This window comes from Tamandua tetradactyla, chromosome 9, assembly GCF_023851605.1.
Source record: "Tamandua tetradactyla isolate mTamTet1 chromosome 9, mTamTet1.pri, whole genome shotgun sequence".
Taxonomy (NCBI): Eukaryota; Metazoa; Chordata; class Mammalia; order Pilosa; family Myrmecophagidae; genus Tamandua; species Tamandua tetradactyla.
Genome location: NC_135335.1, coordinates 14,817,118 through 14,833,878, shown reverse-complemented (window position 1 = coordinate 14,833,878; position 16,761 = coordinate 14,817,118). Strand labels below are relative to the sequence as shown.

The following is a 16,761-nucleotide window of genomic DNA, read 5'->3' as shown; positions in this document are numbered from 1 at the left end:
GGGAGGGCGGTAAGAGCTGGGTCAGGGGTGACTATGTGACATTGAGGAAATTTGAGGATAGAGAAGATGTCCCAGAAATCTTAATGCAAGTGGGCACTTCCTTTTCCTTCTGGAATCTAGGGGAAAGGTAAACATTCAGGCTGCAGTATAATAGACTGAGCTGTGGGATCAATAATTCTATTGCTCAGATGCTAACGGACTAGATAGCTATAACTCAGTCCAGACCCATCTGGACTGTCTGCTTGGGAAGTTATGGGAAGGGGGATATTTGAAAAAAATCCTGGCTCTGCCCTAATGAAAGGAGTGGCAAAGAAATCTGTGCTGCCTATTTATCCTTGCATTGGCTCTTGGTCTCCCTACTTTCTCTTAGATTTTACCTCTGTGAATTCAAGTCCAGGACATGCATGGTGCAATGAAATATCACCAATGTCAATTAGAATATGTTACATTGTTCTTTTTATCTTCTCTTTATCTTCTTTTAGACAAAAATAGCATGGGAAGCAAGTAAAGATTCCCTGCTACTTTGCAAAAAAAAAAAAAAAAGTCCACACCCTAACACCTGGAAACTGTGAATATGTTACATGCATAGGGGAATTGAAAGTTGCAGGAAAAATTAAGCTTGTTAAATTAGGAGCATATCCCAGGTTATCTGGTGAGCACAATCTGGCCTTGTGCTCACCAGATAGGGAAATTATAGGTCAATCTCATTCAAGAATGTGGATGTAAGAAACTGAAAAAAAAAATAGTGTGATATATGGAAAAAAAAAGATGACAATATATCATGACCAAGTTGAACTCATCACAGGCATTCTAATATAGTTCAACACTAGAAAATCTTTATTTACCACTTATTGCAGAAATAGATTAAGTAAGAAAAAGACTATGATAATTTGAGAAGATGCATGCAGAAAAGGCTATTGATAAAAGCCAATTCTACACGGTTTTAATAGGTATAAAAGAAAGCTTCCTAAGCTAATATAGAGATCTGTTTAAATTTTTAGTACATGATATCATTGGTGGTAATGCATTAAAAGTGTTCCCTGATGGCACACACTCTCACTTCTTTAATTCAGCTTTATTCTGGTTCTCCCATGGAGTATAGCAAGAAAATAAATGAAGAAATTATTAAATATAGAGTGTGAAAGAAGGCATAAAACTAGTATTAGTTGCAGGCAATAGGCTTTTCAGTGTAGAAAATCTAAAAGAATATTCAAAAAACATTTTTTTAAATAAAATGAAAATTTATTAAGATAGTTGGATATTAAATGAACATTCAAAATGTGCTGCAAAACCAGGGTAATTCCTGTGTCACTGGCATCAAGATAGACATATAGAATTGAGAGGTCAAAAAAAAAACCCAAACATCTATGTCCAACTAATTCTCAACAAGAATATTAATTGGGAAAAGAATGGTTTCTTCAACAATTGGCGTGGGGAAATTGGAAAGCTATCTCATGTGGCAGGAAAGAGAATATTCTGTTTTATGAGTGGCAAGGTGTTATTCCTAGATTTCTGCAAAGAACGTATGATTCTTATGAGAGTGTAGGCAGCTAGAAAAAATTGTCCAAAGAACTTGTTGTTCTTCAGCCTGGGATATTTTTCCCTTCTCTAGCAAGAACACACCATAGGCTTATTTACCATGCCTTAAAATAAAAAGTCCTTGTTAAGGTATAATTAAGATAAAATAAACACCAATTATTAAAGACTACAATGCGAAAAGTTTTTATTTATGAATACAATCATGAAATCACCATCATAATAGGGATAAGAAACTTAATAGATCAATTTGCCATTTTAGAATTTTATATAAATTAAATTGTATATCAGGCACTCTTTTTCTGTGGCTTCTTTCACTAGGCATGAATATATTGAGATTCGTACATATTTCATTAAGTAGAAATAGTTCATTCCGTTTTATTGCTGAGTAATATTCCAATGTATAGATATAACACAATGTTTTTATCCATTTATTTGTTGATGGACATTTGTAGCATACCCACTTATGGGCTGTGCTAGTTTTAAACTATGATATACCCCAGAAAAGTCATGTTCTTTTAATGCTAATCCAATCTTGTGGTGGCAAACCTATTGTGGCTGGCATCTTTTGATTAGATTATTTCCACAGAGATGTGGAGCACCCAATTATGGGTGTGACCTTTTGATTAGGTGGAGATGTGACCCTGCCCATCAAGGTGGGCCTTAATTAGTTCACTGAAGTTCTTAAAAGCACCAACACAGAGAGTAGAGAGTTCAGATGCTTGGAGATCTGACATGGACACAGACGTTTGGAGATGCAGACAGAAAATACCCCAGCAGAAGCCAGATGGAAATACCCTAGGTGCTAAGCAAGGACCCACAGAAATAGCCAGAACCTGGAGAGAGCTAAGAAAAGCTAAGAGATGAAATCAAGAGTTTACCCTGGAGAAGCTAAGTGAAGCCCACAGACACTTGGAGAGAAGCCACTGGAAACAGGAGCCCTTTTATCAGATATATTTTACATATGTTTTCTCCCAAGCCTGTGGCTTCTAACTTCATTCTCTTAAAAGTATTCTTTGAAGAGCAGAAGATTTTAATTTTTATGAAGTTCAAATTTCATTCCTGATATAAATCTTTTTTAACAAGAAATTATGATGATCAAAGAGAATCTAATGTAAACAAGCAGATAGGAGAGATACAGTGTGGTTGACATGTCAGTATCCCACCCACAACCAACAGACCTTATCTCTACAGTGCACTCTGGATTCTCCACCTGAGAACTTTCTCCAAACCCTCAGAAGGATGCTTTGTCCCTGCACCTGTCAGGAGCACATTGCTATGGAATTAACCCCCCCCCCCCTTGAGAAAACCTCTAAATAGTAACTTGTAGTATTTGGAATATAGATACACTTCCCAGAATGTCCCTATTGGATTAAGATTCAGCTGCACACAGTGTAAGCTAGTTTGATAATATATACTTTACAAACTGCCTTCCCTTCATTTTTGGCTTCTCTTCTGCTGATATTTTTTTCTTCATTGCTGAAACAAAATACATACAATGAAATCTTGGTCTCAATTTCTGCTTCTGGGAACGAAAACTTAGAGGATGCCTTATAAAATTATTGTAAACCATAATAACCAAAAATACAGTGACATTATTAAAGCAGAACCTCATTGGATGGCAGGGTGATTAAATTGGCATTCAGATAACAATGATGTTGTATTATATATCTATAATATGTTAAATGTTAGAATAGTTTAACATACACTCACTATGCATACCATTGTGTTTTCTCAAGCTCACCTTGATCCACACCAGGAAAAGCTAGCACATAACACAATTGAAGGAAATTGGATTGGATCCAATGTCAGATGGTATGCCACGTATCCAAACTATTTTTACAGAAACTTTTCACTTGAGTGGATTGTCAACCAAATAGGGAAGTGCAGTTTCCAGGAAGACTTGAGGGAGTCACAACAAATTCCTCTGTGAGGTAGGAACTAAATTTTGCCCACAAATGGAAATAGGTAACACAAATGAAGAGAGATCCATTAGTGTATGGAGTACAAATAATAGTGTTTGTTGGTCAAGCATAAAGTAAACTACATGTATATGTTAAGTGTGTGTGTGTGTGTGTGTGTGTGTGTGTGTGTGAAACTGCATAATGAAAGACATGGGGAGAAAAACAGATAAACAAGACTTCCATCAGAAAAATCTTTTAGTTGCCATCATAAATCTGAGATACTTCAGGGCAGTAAAAACTGCCATCATGGCATCTCATATCATAGTTAACAGAACTTTATATCTTGCAGTTCCAACTCTTCATAAATTGCAGGTGTAGTCAATAAATCTTGATAAGGGTCTTCAGAATTGGCTTTGACCAAACATCTTAATGCAGAAACCTGGAAAAATGATAGCATATTATTTCACCTAAATCTTCGGTGAAAATGCCAAGGGACATTTGAATAACTAGTGATATTTTTGGATGTCACAACTGGGACTTGGTGGAAGCCATTGGCATCTCACGGATAGAGACCAGGAAGGCTGTTAACAGCCTCTAGTGAACAGAGAAGCTCCTAACAACAAGAAATTTTTCATCCTCAAATGTCAATAGTTTCAAAGTTGAGAAACCTTGATCACCCAATGTTTTCCAACAGCCTAGGTAGAGGTTTAGGGCAATTTCAGTCCCATTTCTCAATGAATTTTTATAGCCAATAATCAATGCCAGCATTTATATGAATTTGAGAGGAAGAGCAAAAAGGATTTATTCCATAGAAGAAATAAAATGCTGTCCATGAACACTGTGAGATACGTTCCCATCTCTTTTGTCCTAGGGACATGGAAACAAATTTCAGCATGGTAGATTTGGGGCCATAGCAAAACCAGCCATTTAGGAGACTTTGCAGGATCTACGACTGGCAGAATGTGCACGTGGCCACGTGGGAGGCTACATATGCATCCATAAGCATGTGTGCTTGTACATAAGCACACACACATATGCTTGTGTGAAAATGATTCATGGGGATTACATGAAAATATGATGCAAAATGCTGAATTACTATTATAGAATACACATGCATTCCTGAAGCCACTTTATCTTTTACTCTACTGCTGCAATTTTTCTATTTGATTGTTTATTTCACCGATTAGAACATCCACTCATCGAAGTCATGAACAACATCACAAAATTCCCTTATATCCCAATACAGTGAGCACAGAACATGCTCACTATATGATTAACGAAGAATGAATATATGTGTTAATGAATGAGGCTGAGTGTATATAACTCACATGAAAAAATACGTATATGTAAAAGAATATTCAGAAAGTGGAGTGGCGGGTAAATATGACATATAATGATAGTTCTCTAACCCAACCATATCCCCTCTTACCAATAGTTTTGGTGATTCTCTACATAACCAGAGATAGATATTAGTAATCAGCCCATGTTTGTTGTGTGAAATACTTTCTATGCTTTCTCACCTTCTCAATAAAGAGATCTACTTACCCAGCTGATGCTATCGCCGTTCACGTTATATGTAAGACCAGAGAGTGAGAATGAAATGGAAAGTTGTACAGAAGTCAACATCATTTGAAGGATCACAATACTCTATCAAAGAGAAAAGAAGTCTAGGATTTAGGTGCCTCCACACAGTTTCAATCTGTAGAATTCTCCGTGTGATCAAGCAGTGATGGAAATACATGGGTGGAGAAATACATGATAGATAGTTTGCAGAACACTGCACTTCCAATCCAGGACATGCTCATTCCTTTAAGACAGCAAAAGCTTTGCTTCAGTCAGCACCCATCACTATAGTTCTAGAGAAACAAATATAGGTTATGGGAGTCTATGTGACAACAGCCTTTGCAAGAAAACTCACTTGGCATTCTAGAGGTAGGTATGCTTACCTTAATTATATCTCCCCATGTTTTGTTTTGGTTGTTTGTTTGTTTTGCATGGGCAGGCACCAGGAATCGAACCTGGATCTCTGGCACGGCAGGCAAGAATTCTGCCACTGAACCACCATTGCACCACTCTCTCCCCATGTTTTGAACAAACACTATCAACACATTGGGATTTCAAACACAACAAAATATTTTAAAAGCCATGTTACTCAACTTTGTGCACAGAAAGGATGGATTTGCCAATATTTCTCTGGTCTCTCAAATAAATACAGGGAGGGCTCAGACCAGTTTCCAAATTTTGTGTTATTTTAACTGTCTGAAATCCACAAGTCAATGATCAATTAATGTTTCAGATCAAATCTCTGTTCTCTGTGCATATTGATCTATGAACAGCCTTTGTATTATTTGATGACTATAACAGTATGCATGCATTTAAGAAAGTTTGGAAAGATAAGAGTATATGAACCACACACAAATATGCACATACACTTATACAATCCTAAAATTGAGGAATATTTTAAATGAACTGTGTTATTCCATTTTTTTCTATTATTTTCAATACTTAGAAACTTTAGACTTTATTCACAGAGGACCAATACAGGCTGGAAACAAACAGTACATGTGAAAATGCCATCCAACAAAAAAAATACTTACAGTTCTAAAAGATTTAGTGAATAAACAACCATGAACCTTTGCGCAGTCAAAGAAGAATATATCAACTAAATTTAATGAGAGAAGAATTATTCCAATGCTTGAAAGCACTGTACTGATGATGTTAGCTCCGATATTGAGTCCAACCTGAAAGAGAACAGTGCATTTATTGAAAATCCCCGTGACTTTTTCACTTCCATACTCTTTTCACATGTGGACATGCCTTCTGCAGTATCCTGGAGGCATACCTTGTATTTATCGACTAGTGTATGGGAATCTTCACAAGCAATTTCCTTGGTTGCTAAAGCACTTTGCTGGCAACCTATGCCAGATCTCAGAAGAGGAAGAAACTGACCTTCTACAAATGAAAGGCCATGGACAAAACCAACATGACAGGGGTTTTATTTCTTTCAGTTTCATTAGAAAGTGTAATCTTTGATCTCTAATATGTCTACTCTGGATTAGAAACCACCTGCCATATATATATGTGGATACCTATGCAAATACACACACACACACACACACACAACACATTTACGCCTTCCAAAATGTATGTCTATTGTAAGGAGAGTCTATATGTAAAAGTGTTCTTACTATGCTCCTTACTGGGAGATTTTTTTTTTAATGTTTGCTAAAATTCACAGAAGTGGACATCCTCCTCTCCTATGAGAAACCAACCACACACACCTCACTTTCAACAAGGGAATTACATAGATCATTGAAGCAAAAGAGCAAGTTAGTCAAGGAGATAAGCCCAGAGAGTGATAAAAAAAATGGAAATGCATATAGAAATCAGCACCATTTGAAGGATCATAAGACTTTATCAAAGAGAAAAGAATATCCAAATTGTCTGGTGGCCGGGCCTTGGGTAAGGAGACAGCGTCAACTGTTCTTCTTTACTGATTAAATGATAAAGAAGGGAAAATGATACTCACCAGACACTTTGTTCGTTTTTTTGTAGATAAGATAGTCAAAGATCCAGAAATGATGAACTGTTCATAAGACAGGAAAGAAACCAGTGAGAACTTCTTCCTGATGACCCCAATCGCCCTTCACTCCAGACAACTACACCTGATGACCTAACTAACCCCTAGATCTCCTCTGGTCAATATAAATTCAGACAGCATATTCCTAAAGACCAAATAGCTGAACTGAATATGGAGCTATTTTGGCTTTTCTTGATGAGACTGGAAGCATTATTGGAACAGTGACATCTCAAAGTGAGAGTAACTATAGAAATACAGGTGAGAAAGTTAGCTCTAATAAATATAAAAGAAAATTCCTCCTTTGCATCCAAGCAAAAGAAAGGGAAATTGGTTTATGGACAGAAAACTGTTGATGTGGAGAGAAGATGAAATGATAACTCAAGGTAGATGTCATAAATTATAATCCCATTAGAAGGGGGAAAATGAACCTTCCCTAAACACCCACATTCTGGGCTGTATATTCCAACTTGAAAGTCCACTTTCTCACTGAAACCTGCCTGAATCATCTCAATTCAGAATGGCAACTGTCTTTAAAGAAGAGAGGATGTGACTCAAGAGCATTTTTTCCCCATACACTTTAAATTGGTCGTAAGGCTACTTATAGACTTTTTCCAAGTACTTCTAAATTTTTGAAGTACTTGGCTTAGTGCCTCTATTAAAGAGATTCTCAGCTATCTCAGCTATCTTTTGGAGATTCATCTACAAAATGAGTAAACTGATTAAGTATATTTTTCTTTTACTTTCAAAATAATTCAAAGAGATATGTATACTCACAGACGTTGCAGCCCAGAGTGGGTAGCCTGTATAAAAGCAGGAGAAAATTTTTCTGAATTTGGAAGACAAAGGAAAAACACTCCAGATTATCCCAAATAAGAAGCACTTCAAGCCAATCATTATCTGAGCTACCTGGAGAAAGGAAAATAGAATATGAGGATACTATAGAAACTCTCAATGTTAGAAGCCTCTTTCCCTCAATCTCAAGACCACATATGAATTAGCTTGTGGCTTTTCCACCTTGACCCCTTAGAACAGTAAGATGTTGGGAATTTATGTTAGTCTGACAAGCCTTTTGGATGGATATTGCTTCACAGGGATATACTATTTGGGAAGAAACCTCCCATCTTATTTCTGGGGACCCAGAACATTCTCAAACCAAGAAGTTTGACCTATGTATTTCCCAAATATATTTTTGCCCATTTTTTCTCTAAACTTGTAACCTGGTATAACATAATCCATCGTAAATAAAATGAGAGCTCATTTAATTTTCCATCGCCATCCCCAAGTGTCTACAGGACCAAAGTTTACTTACACCCAAGGACTGCACATTCCTTTTAAGGAAAGCATGCAGCTTGCTGTGTGGGTAACCAGGTGTGTCTTCAAGTCCCACCTGAGTGCTTTGGATCTTGTTTGCTGCTATGGCTCTATCAATCTCTCTGGTACCAACAATATTGCTCATTCTGTAAGAGAACACCTGTAATGAAAATTTTGTGCACATCTCTGAGACGTATTTCAAAGAAGAAGCTGCACTTTTATAGAAGAGACCACTGGAAAATTTACCACATTTAAAATGTGTAACACAGCACAGACCTCACCATGTCTCAGAGAAGGCGATGATAAGCGTCTCTCACTTGAGACCTAGAAAGGGCTTGTTCTAAGTCTCCACAAGTTGAACTCAATGGAATATGGAAGTTTGGAGCCCAGCAATGGGGAGAAGTTAGATACAGCTTGATGGAGTGCCCCTGGAGCTTGGCCTACCCACATCCTTTCTTGTAGCAATTAAGTGTACTTAATGTACGTTATAGTTTGAATTACATAGCTCAAGACAAGATAGGTTCCTAGTTTTAATCCATGTTCCTGTGGGTTTAAACTTATCTGTAAGCAAGACTTTTTAAAGATGTTATTTGTAGTTAAAGTGTGGCCCCACTGCCTCAGGGTGACCTTACTGCCTATTATTGGACTGCTTTATAAGCAGAAGAAATTTGGACACAGTCACTAAGAGAAAGCCACAAGGAGAAACCCAAAGCCTAAATGAGTGGAAGCTGGAAGAGCAGACACAAGGAGAAGAGCTCTCCAAGTGACAGGAGGCAGAGATTCCAGGCTAGGAGCCCCAAGAAGTTCTTTGCAGACCAACATCAGAATGCTATAGTTTCCAGGACAAGAGCCTAGACTTGCCAACACCTTCATTTCGGACTTCTAGAACTGTGAGACAATGAATTTCTGCTGTCAAACCAACCAGTGTGTAATATTTGTAATAGCAGCTTGAAAAGCTAAGATTTATATGAAAAAAGACACATCAATGTAGTTTCTTAGCTCTCTGGAAGCAGATGATTGAGTAAAAGGACACGTATCTTCTTAAAGTCAGGCAAAGCCTGTTATAAACCCAACTCACCTACTTAATTATTCTGTGACTTCAGATGATTCACTTATATTTTCTAAGTCTCCCAGTTTCTTTTGCTGGGATTTTGGGACAAAATGGGAGAACAACCTTTATTTATTAAATGAATTAAAGTTAAGAAAATGAAAAGAATATTTAAGTCTGTTGCTACAATCCAAAAAAAAAAAACCAAATATCACTTTTATGGATAAATTATGACTTTTTATAATTGGACTGTGCTACCTTGTGCTCTCTCATTTAAGCACCAGCCAATTAAATCAAACATCATTCATTGCAGCAGGCACGCCTTTTATGTAAAGGAGAGAGAAGTAGTGGTGACACATGTTGTTCTGAAAATTTCCTGAATTACTATTGACCGTATGTTAAACTTGCCTTTGTAAAATAGTTTTCTTTCTGTGGATTTCAGTGTCTAAGAAAATAGCAGGCTGGGCTTCTGGGAAGAAAATAATCTCATTTTTCAAAAATCTTCATAGAAGTAAAATATATCTATAGAAAAATGAACAAACCGTATATTTACAGCTCAAGGTACTCTCATGAAGTTAACACCCATGAAAATAGCATCCAAGTCAGGAAACTGAATGCAAACAGCATTCTTAGTACATCCTTCCAGGCACTGAGAAGTTCTGAAGAGTTGCCGCTCTCCTACTATTTCCATGGAATGATTTTGCCTGTTTTGTTTTTTTTTTTGCTGGATATACTTTATTGATGGTGCATGACTTGGTAGGGCTCTCAGCCCCTCCTCTTCTTTCAGGGGTCTGGGATGGAAACTGGAGGATGGGCGCTTCTCAGTATTGAGGGATCGAGTGGGGTCAGGGTTCCCCAGCAGCTGAGGGCCTCTCTTCTTCTCATGCTGTCACTGGGGCTGGTTGTCCAGGGGCTCTTAACTCCTTGGATGCTATGTAGACCATAATGTCCACCACGCTGTTGCTATAGCCAAATTCATTGTCATACCAGGAAATGGCTTAACAAATGGTTGTTGAGGGCAATGCCAGCCCCAGCATCAAAAGTGGAAGAGTGGGTGTCACTGTTGAAGTCACTCAAAACAATCTGGTCCTCTTCAACAAATGGTGCCTAGAGAACTGGATATCCATATGCAAAAGAATGAAAGAAGACCCATATCTCACACCCTACACAAAAGTTAACTCAAAATGGATCAAAGATCTAAACATTAGGTCTAAGACCATAAAACAGTTAGAGGAAAATGCAGGGAGATATCTTATGAATCTTACAATTGGAGGCAGTTTTATGGACCTTAAACCTAAAGCAAGAGCACTGAAGAAGGAAATAAATAAATGGGAACTCCTCAAAATTAAACACTTTTGTGCATCAAAGAACTTCATCAAGAAAGTAGAAAGACAGCCTACACAATGGGAATCAATATTTGGAAATGACATATCAGATAAAGGTCTAGTATCCAGAATTTATAATGAGATTGTTCAACTCAACAACAAAAAGACAGCCAACCCAATTACAAAATGGGAAAAAGACTTGAATAGACACCTCTCAGAGGAGGAAATACAAATGGCCAAAAGACACATGAAGAGATGCTCAATGTGACTGGCCATTAGAGAAATGCAAATCAAAACCACAATGAGATATCATCTCACACCCACCAGAATGGCCATTATCAACAAAACAGAAAATGACAAGTGCTGGAGAGGATGTGGTGAAAGAGGCACACTTATCCACTGTTGGTGGGAATGTCAAATGGTGCAACCACTGTGGAAGGCAGTTTGGCGGTTCCTCAAAAAGCTGAATATAGAATTGCCATACAACCCAGCAATACCATTGTTGGGAATCTACTCAAAGGAATTAAGGGCAAAAACTCAAACAGACATTTGCACACCAATGTTTATAGCAGCGTTATTTACAATTGCAAAGAGATGGAAACAGCCAAAATGTCCAGCAACAGATGAGTGGCTAAACAAACTGTGGTATATACATACGATGGAATATTATGCAGCTTTAAGGCAGGATAAACTTATGAAGCATGTAATAACATGGATGGACCTAGAGAACATTATGCTGAGTGAGTCTAGCCAAAAACTAAAAGACAAATACTGTATGGTCCCAATGATGTGAATCGACACTCAAGAATAAACTTGGAATATGTCATTGGTAACAGAGTTCAGCAGGAGTTAGAAACAGGGTAAGATAATGGGTAATTGGAGCTGATGGGAGACAGACTGTGCAATAGGACTAGATACAAAAACTCAAAAATGGACAGCACAATAATACCTAATTGTAAAGTAATCATGTTAAAACACTGAATGAAGCTGCATCCGAGCTATAGGTTTTTGTTTTGTTTTGTTTTGTTTTGTTTTGTTCTTACTATTATTACTTTTATTTTTTTTCTGTATATTAACATTCTGTATCTTTTTCGGTTATATTGCTAGTTCTTCTAAACCGATGCAAATGTACTAAGAAACGATGATCATGCATCTATGTGATGATGTTAAGAATTACTGATTGCATATGTAGAATGGTATGATTTCTAAAAAAAAAAAAAAATGGACAGCTCAATACTACCTAATTGTAATGTAATTATGTTGAAACACTGAATGAAGCTGCATCTGAGCTATAGTTGTTTTTTTTCTTATATATTTTTGTATTTTTTATTTTTATTTATATTTTTTCTCTATATTATCATTTTATTTCTTTTTCTGTTGTCTTGCTATTTCTTTTTCTAAATCGATGCATATGTACTAAGAAATGATGATCATACATCTATGTGATGATATTAAGAATTACTGATTGCATATGTAGAATGGAATGATTTCTAAATGTTGTGTTAGTTAATTTTTTTTAATTAATAAAAAATATATATATATAAAAAAAAAACTATCTGGTCCTCAGTATAGCCCAGGATGCCCTTTAGGGGGCCCTCCGCAGCCTGCTTCACTACCTTCTTGATGTCATCGTACTTGGCCATTTTCTTCAGCCAGTAGGTCAGATCCACGATGGACACCTTGGGGGTGGGGATGCAGAAGGCTATGCCAGTGAGCTTCCCATTCAGCTCTGGGATGACCTTGCCCACCACATTGGCAGCACCAGTAGATGCAGGGGTGATATTCTGGGCAGTGCCTCAGCCATCACAACACATTTTCCCCGAGGGGCCATCCACAGTCTTCTGGGTGGCAGTGATGGCATGGTCGGTGGTCATGAGTCCCTCCACGATGCCAAAGTTGTCATGAATGACCTTGGCCGAGGGGGCCAGGCAGTTGGCGGTACAGGAAACTCTGCTGATGATCTTGAGGGAGTTGTCAGACTTCTCATGATTCATACCCATCAAAAACATGGGGGCATCGGCCGAAGGGGCACAGATGATGACTCTTTTGGCACCACCCTTCAGATGATCCCCAGCCTTCTCCATGGTTGTGAGGACAGCAGTGGACTCCACAACGTATTCAGCACCAGCATCTCCCCATGTGATGTTGGTGGGATCTCGCTCCTGGAGGATATTAATGTCCCATTGACGATAAACTTCCATTCTCAACCTTGACAGTGCCTTTGAACTTGCCATCGGTGGAATCATACTGGAACTTGTAGATCATGTAGTTGAGGTCAATGAATGGGTCATGGATAGCAACGACCTGCACTTTACCAGAGTTTACAGCAGCCCTGGTGACCAGGCACCCAATACAGCCAAATCTGTTTATTCCAACCTTCACCATCGTGCCTCAGAGATGCGGCTGGCACTGCAGGGAAAGATGAGGCTGCTTATCTAGCAGGGAGGAGCAAAGAGTCTTTTTGTTTGTTTTGTTTTTTTAAACTTCATATAGATGGAATACAGTATGTAATCTTTTGTGTCTGGCTTATGCCTTTTCTGAACATTATCCTCATGAGCTTAATTCAAATTGTTGTCTATAGCTGTAGTTCATTATAATTGCCGTACGATATTCCATTTTGTGAATAGACAATACATTAATCCATTCTACTAGTGATGGGCATTTGGAAGTATGTATTTTTGATGATCATGTATGGTGTGGCTAGGGACATTTTGCACATATAAAAAAAATCTCAGATATATATTTCTCATAGTAGATCTGTCATGTCATAGTAAGTGTGATGGTTTGGAGGTTTCATGGACCCCAAATGTGGTAGTTAGATTCAGGTGTCAACTTGGCCAGGTGAAGGCACCTAGTTCTGTTGCTGTGGACATGAGCCAATGGTACGTGAACCTCATCTGTTGCTCATTACATCTGCAGTCAGCTAGGAGGCATGCCTGCTGCAATGAATAATGTTTGATTTAATTGGCTGGCGCTTAAATGAGACAGCACAAGGTAGCACAGCACAAGCAGCTCGGCATTCCTCATCTCAGCAGTCACAGCTCAGTGCAGGCCTTTGGAGATGCAGAAAGGAATCACCCCTGGGAAAGTTGTTGGAACCCAGAGTCCTGGAGAGAAGGCCAGCAGAGATCACCCTGAGCCTTCCCACATAAGAAAGAACCTCAGATGAAAGTTAGCTGCCTTTCCTCTGAAGAACTAACAAAATAAATCCCCTTTTATTAAGAGCCAGTCTATCTCTGGTGTGTTGCTTTCTGGCAGCTAGCAAACTAGAACACCAGGAAAAATCATGTTTTTAAAGCTAATCCTATTCGTATGGAAGTAGACTTATTGTGGGTGGGACATTTCAATTAGGTTATTTCCACTGAAGCATGCCCCAGGTGGCTCTTAATCCTCCCACTGGAGTCCTTTATAAAAGATGAAATGCAGAGAAGCTGAGGGAGAAGTGGCCAGAAGCTGAAAGCAATGAACCTGGGAGAGAAGGGCCAGGAGACACCAGCATGTGCCTTGCCATGTGACGGAGTCTCATGTTGCCAGTAGCCAGTCCTTGAGGAGAAAGCATTGCCTGTTGATGCCTTGATTTGGACCTTTTCATGGCCTCAGAACTGTAAACTTATAAGTTAATAAATCTCCATTTTAAACGCCATCCCATTTCTGGTATATTGAATTTCATCAGCTTTAGCAAGCTAAAACAGTAAGCATATATTCGCCTATAGTTTATTTTATTAAATGTTTTCTAATGTGTCAGTGACAATTCAATTTACCCTCCAACCAGTAGTGTATGAGAATATTAACTGCCCCATATTCTTGTTGGTAGTTTGTGTTATTTGTCCTTTTCATTTGAGCCATTCTGGCACATATGTAGGAATATTGTACTGTTGTTAAGTTTAAGTTTTCCAAATAACTAATGATGTTTACCTTATTTTTATATTTTCTTGACTGTTTGAATAGCTTAATGAAATACTTTGAGATTTAAAAATCTCTTGTGCATTTCTACATTAGATTGTGTTTTTCTTAATGAATTATTGGAGCTCAATATATGTAATGGATATCAGGTCCTTGTCAGATATCTATATTGCAAATATCTTCTCCAATTTGATGAGCTGCCTTTTTATTTTCTTAATTGTGTCTTTTGAACTTAATTATACTATAGTCCAATTAGTTTTTCTTTTCATATTTGGCAAGCCATAATTGCACCCTTTGAATAGAACTCTTTATCTACTCTAAAGTTACTAGGATGTTCCCCTACATTTCACCTAAAAGTTTTATTCTATTTATTATGCACAAAACAAATTTCAGAGGGATTTGATTAATGAAAATGGAAAAGCAAAACATTTGTTTTATAAGAGAATACAGGAGACTCCCAAAATGTATGAGAAATAAAAAATAGAAATTGCAAGAAAATCACAAAACCACAGTGTTAGTAACGGATCATTGAACTACATTAAAATTGATATCTTTACATTTAAAATACATAATCAAAAGCAATAGTCAAACCATACAATGGGAAACATATTTGTAATGCATACACCCAAAAATAAAGGATTATTTTCTAAAATGTATACAGGTTTCTTACAACTCAATAAGAAGAGATATTTAATAGAAAAGATACAATAGAAAATTAAAGAAAAAGATCCCCAAAGCCCAATAAAATAATAAATATTCAACATTTCTGGCAATATAAGAAATGAAATTGAAAGCATTGATGAGCTATCATATTATTCTCATTATATTGATGTAAGTTTTGAGAGTTATCTATCTACCACATAAATTCACTCTATGTATGTATGAATATATACAGATTCACACAAAAACTTCATATAGACATCCATTGCATCACCATCTTTAATTGCTATAAAAAGTATTCTAACTATACATAAGGGGCATGTATAGTACATAGTGTCATATTCATATGATGGGCTATTATATAGCAATTAAAATGAGTGATCTACATGAATAGACACAAAGTTCAATAGTATAACAGTAAGTGAAAAAGCTAGTTTCAAAAGGACCTAAAGAATAAGATTATTAAAAATAAAACAACAAAACAATACCCTATCGTGTTTATGAACACATATACATAACAGTAAATTTTTGTATTTATGATAAGAATACAAACAAGCTCAAAATAAGGATTATCTTTTAATCGGAAGAAAGGAAAATGGGTGGAGGCTCTACAGGGTTTATTTATTTTTATTATATAAAGTTATGAATCAAATACAGTGAAAAGTTAACTTAATTGACTCTGGGCATTGGGTGGAGTAGTATTTGCTACGGTATCATATGTACATACACTCCTAAAAAATAAATAATAGTAAAGATAAAAATGCCTCAGAGCAAGAAAAAAAGGGGTTTCTACTTGATGCCAATTCTTACCTCTCCAGCTTGGATCTTCCCCTCACCCAGGGGTCTTAAACATCACCTTCCCAGACTAAAGCAGAGACTCATTGCCAAGCTCTACCAGAATATGAAAAAACAAAGATGACTTGTGCTTACCTCTGTCTTCAGGGCTGCTCAGGTTTTAAGTAGAAAGCTGTCCTTGTTTATGCTTAATGTATGCCCATCTTACATAGCTTCTCCTCCTAGGGAAAGGATCACTACTCTGCATCTTCATTTCAAACTTTAAGCTAGTCATAAGGCCAGTAGAGATAGGTTAAGGCATATGATATCAGTAGATAATCGAAAATCTACAGGGCTCAGAAATAGAGATATTTTAACAGCTTCCTGAACCTCCCCTGAAGGTACTTTATTTCTGCTTTCACTTCATTCTGTTATTTAGACTGGAACTCCTTTGAATTACAATATTTATGTCAATTAATTCTAGTTAAATTCTTAAAGTTCCCTTATCAAAAAAAATAACATGCAACCCCGACCTCTCCTCTGTGTCAAACCCTTTGTTTTAGTTTCCTAGCTGCTAAAATAAATTCCATGCAATGGGTTGGCTTAACAAGAGGAATTTGCTGGATTACAGTTTCAAAGGATAGAATGCTTACTGCCTCCTGGGGTCTGTATCTTCTGACTGGCAATTTTTGGGGTCCCTTGACTTCTCTGATGTCTTCT

At 37.3% G+C, this 16,761-nt stretch overlaps 1 protein-coding gene and 1 pseudogene across 2 annotated transcripts; both read right to left on the bottom strand.

The window, feature by feature from the left end:
- Positions 1-1,785: 1,785 nt before the first annotated feature.
- LOC143645890 (high affinity immunoglobulin epsilon receptor subunit beta-like) lies at positions 1,786-16,298 on the bottom strand. 2 transcript variants are annotated; one of them, XM_077114999.1, is made up of 7 exons: positions 16,198-16,298; positions 8,330-8,491; positions 7,795-7,926; positions 6,970-7,026; positions 6,038-6,181; positions 4,986-5,087; positions 1,786-3,879 (listed from the first exon to the last, which is right to left on the bottom strand). In XM_077114999.1, exons 2-7 carry the CDS (start codon positions 8,474-8,476, stop codon positions 3,766-3,768), a joined length of 696 nt encoding a protein of 231 aa, XP_076971114.1. In that variant the 5' UTR covers positions 8,477-8,491; positions 16,198-16,298; the 3' UTR covers positions 1,786-3,765. The 2 variants fall into 2 exon arrangements, with proteins under 2 accessions (XP_076971114.1, XP_076971113.1); XM_077114998.1 differs by having other exon boundaries at positions 8,330-8,477.
- On the bottom strand, positions 10,103-13,274 carry LOC143645889 (glyceraldehyde-3-phosphate dehydrogenase-like; annotated as a pseudogene).
- Positions 16,299-16,761: the final 463 nt, after the last annotated feature.

Bases quoted from the DNA above. Each gene is read 5' to 3' on its own strand.
- LOC143645890 (XM_077114999.1), bottom strand. From the start codon at position 8,476: ATGAGCAATATTGTTGGTACCAGAGAGATTGATAGAGCCATAGCAGCA. The intron at 7,027-7,794 runs GTGAGTATACAT...TCTTATGAACAG, and splicing joins CACTCTGGGCTGCAACGTCT to TTCATCATTTCTGGATCTTT. The intron at 3,880-4,985 runs GTAAGTAGATCT...TCATTTTTCCAG, and splicing joins ACGGCGATAGCATCAGCTGG to GTTTCTGCATTAAGATGTTT.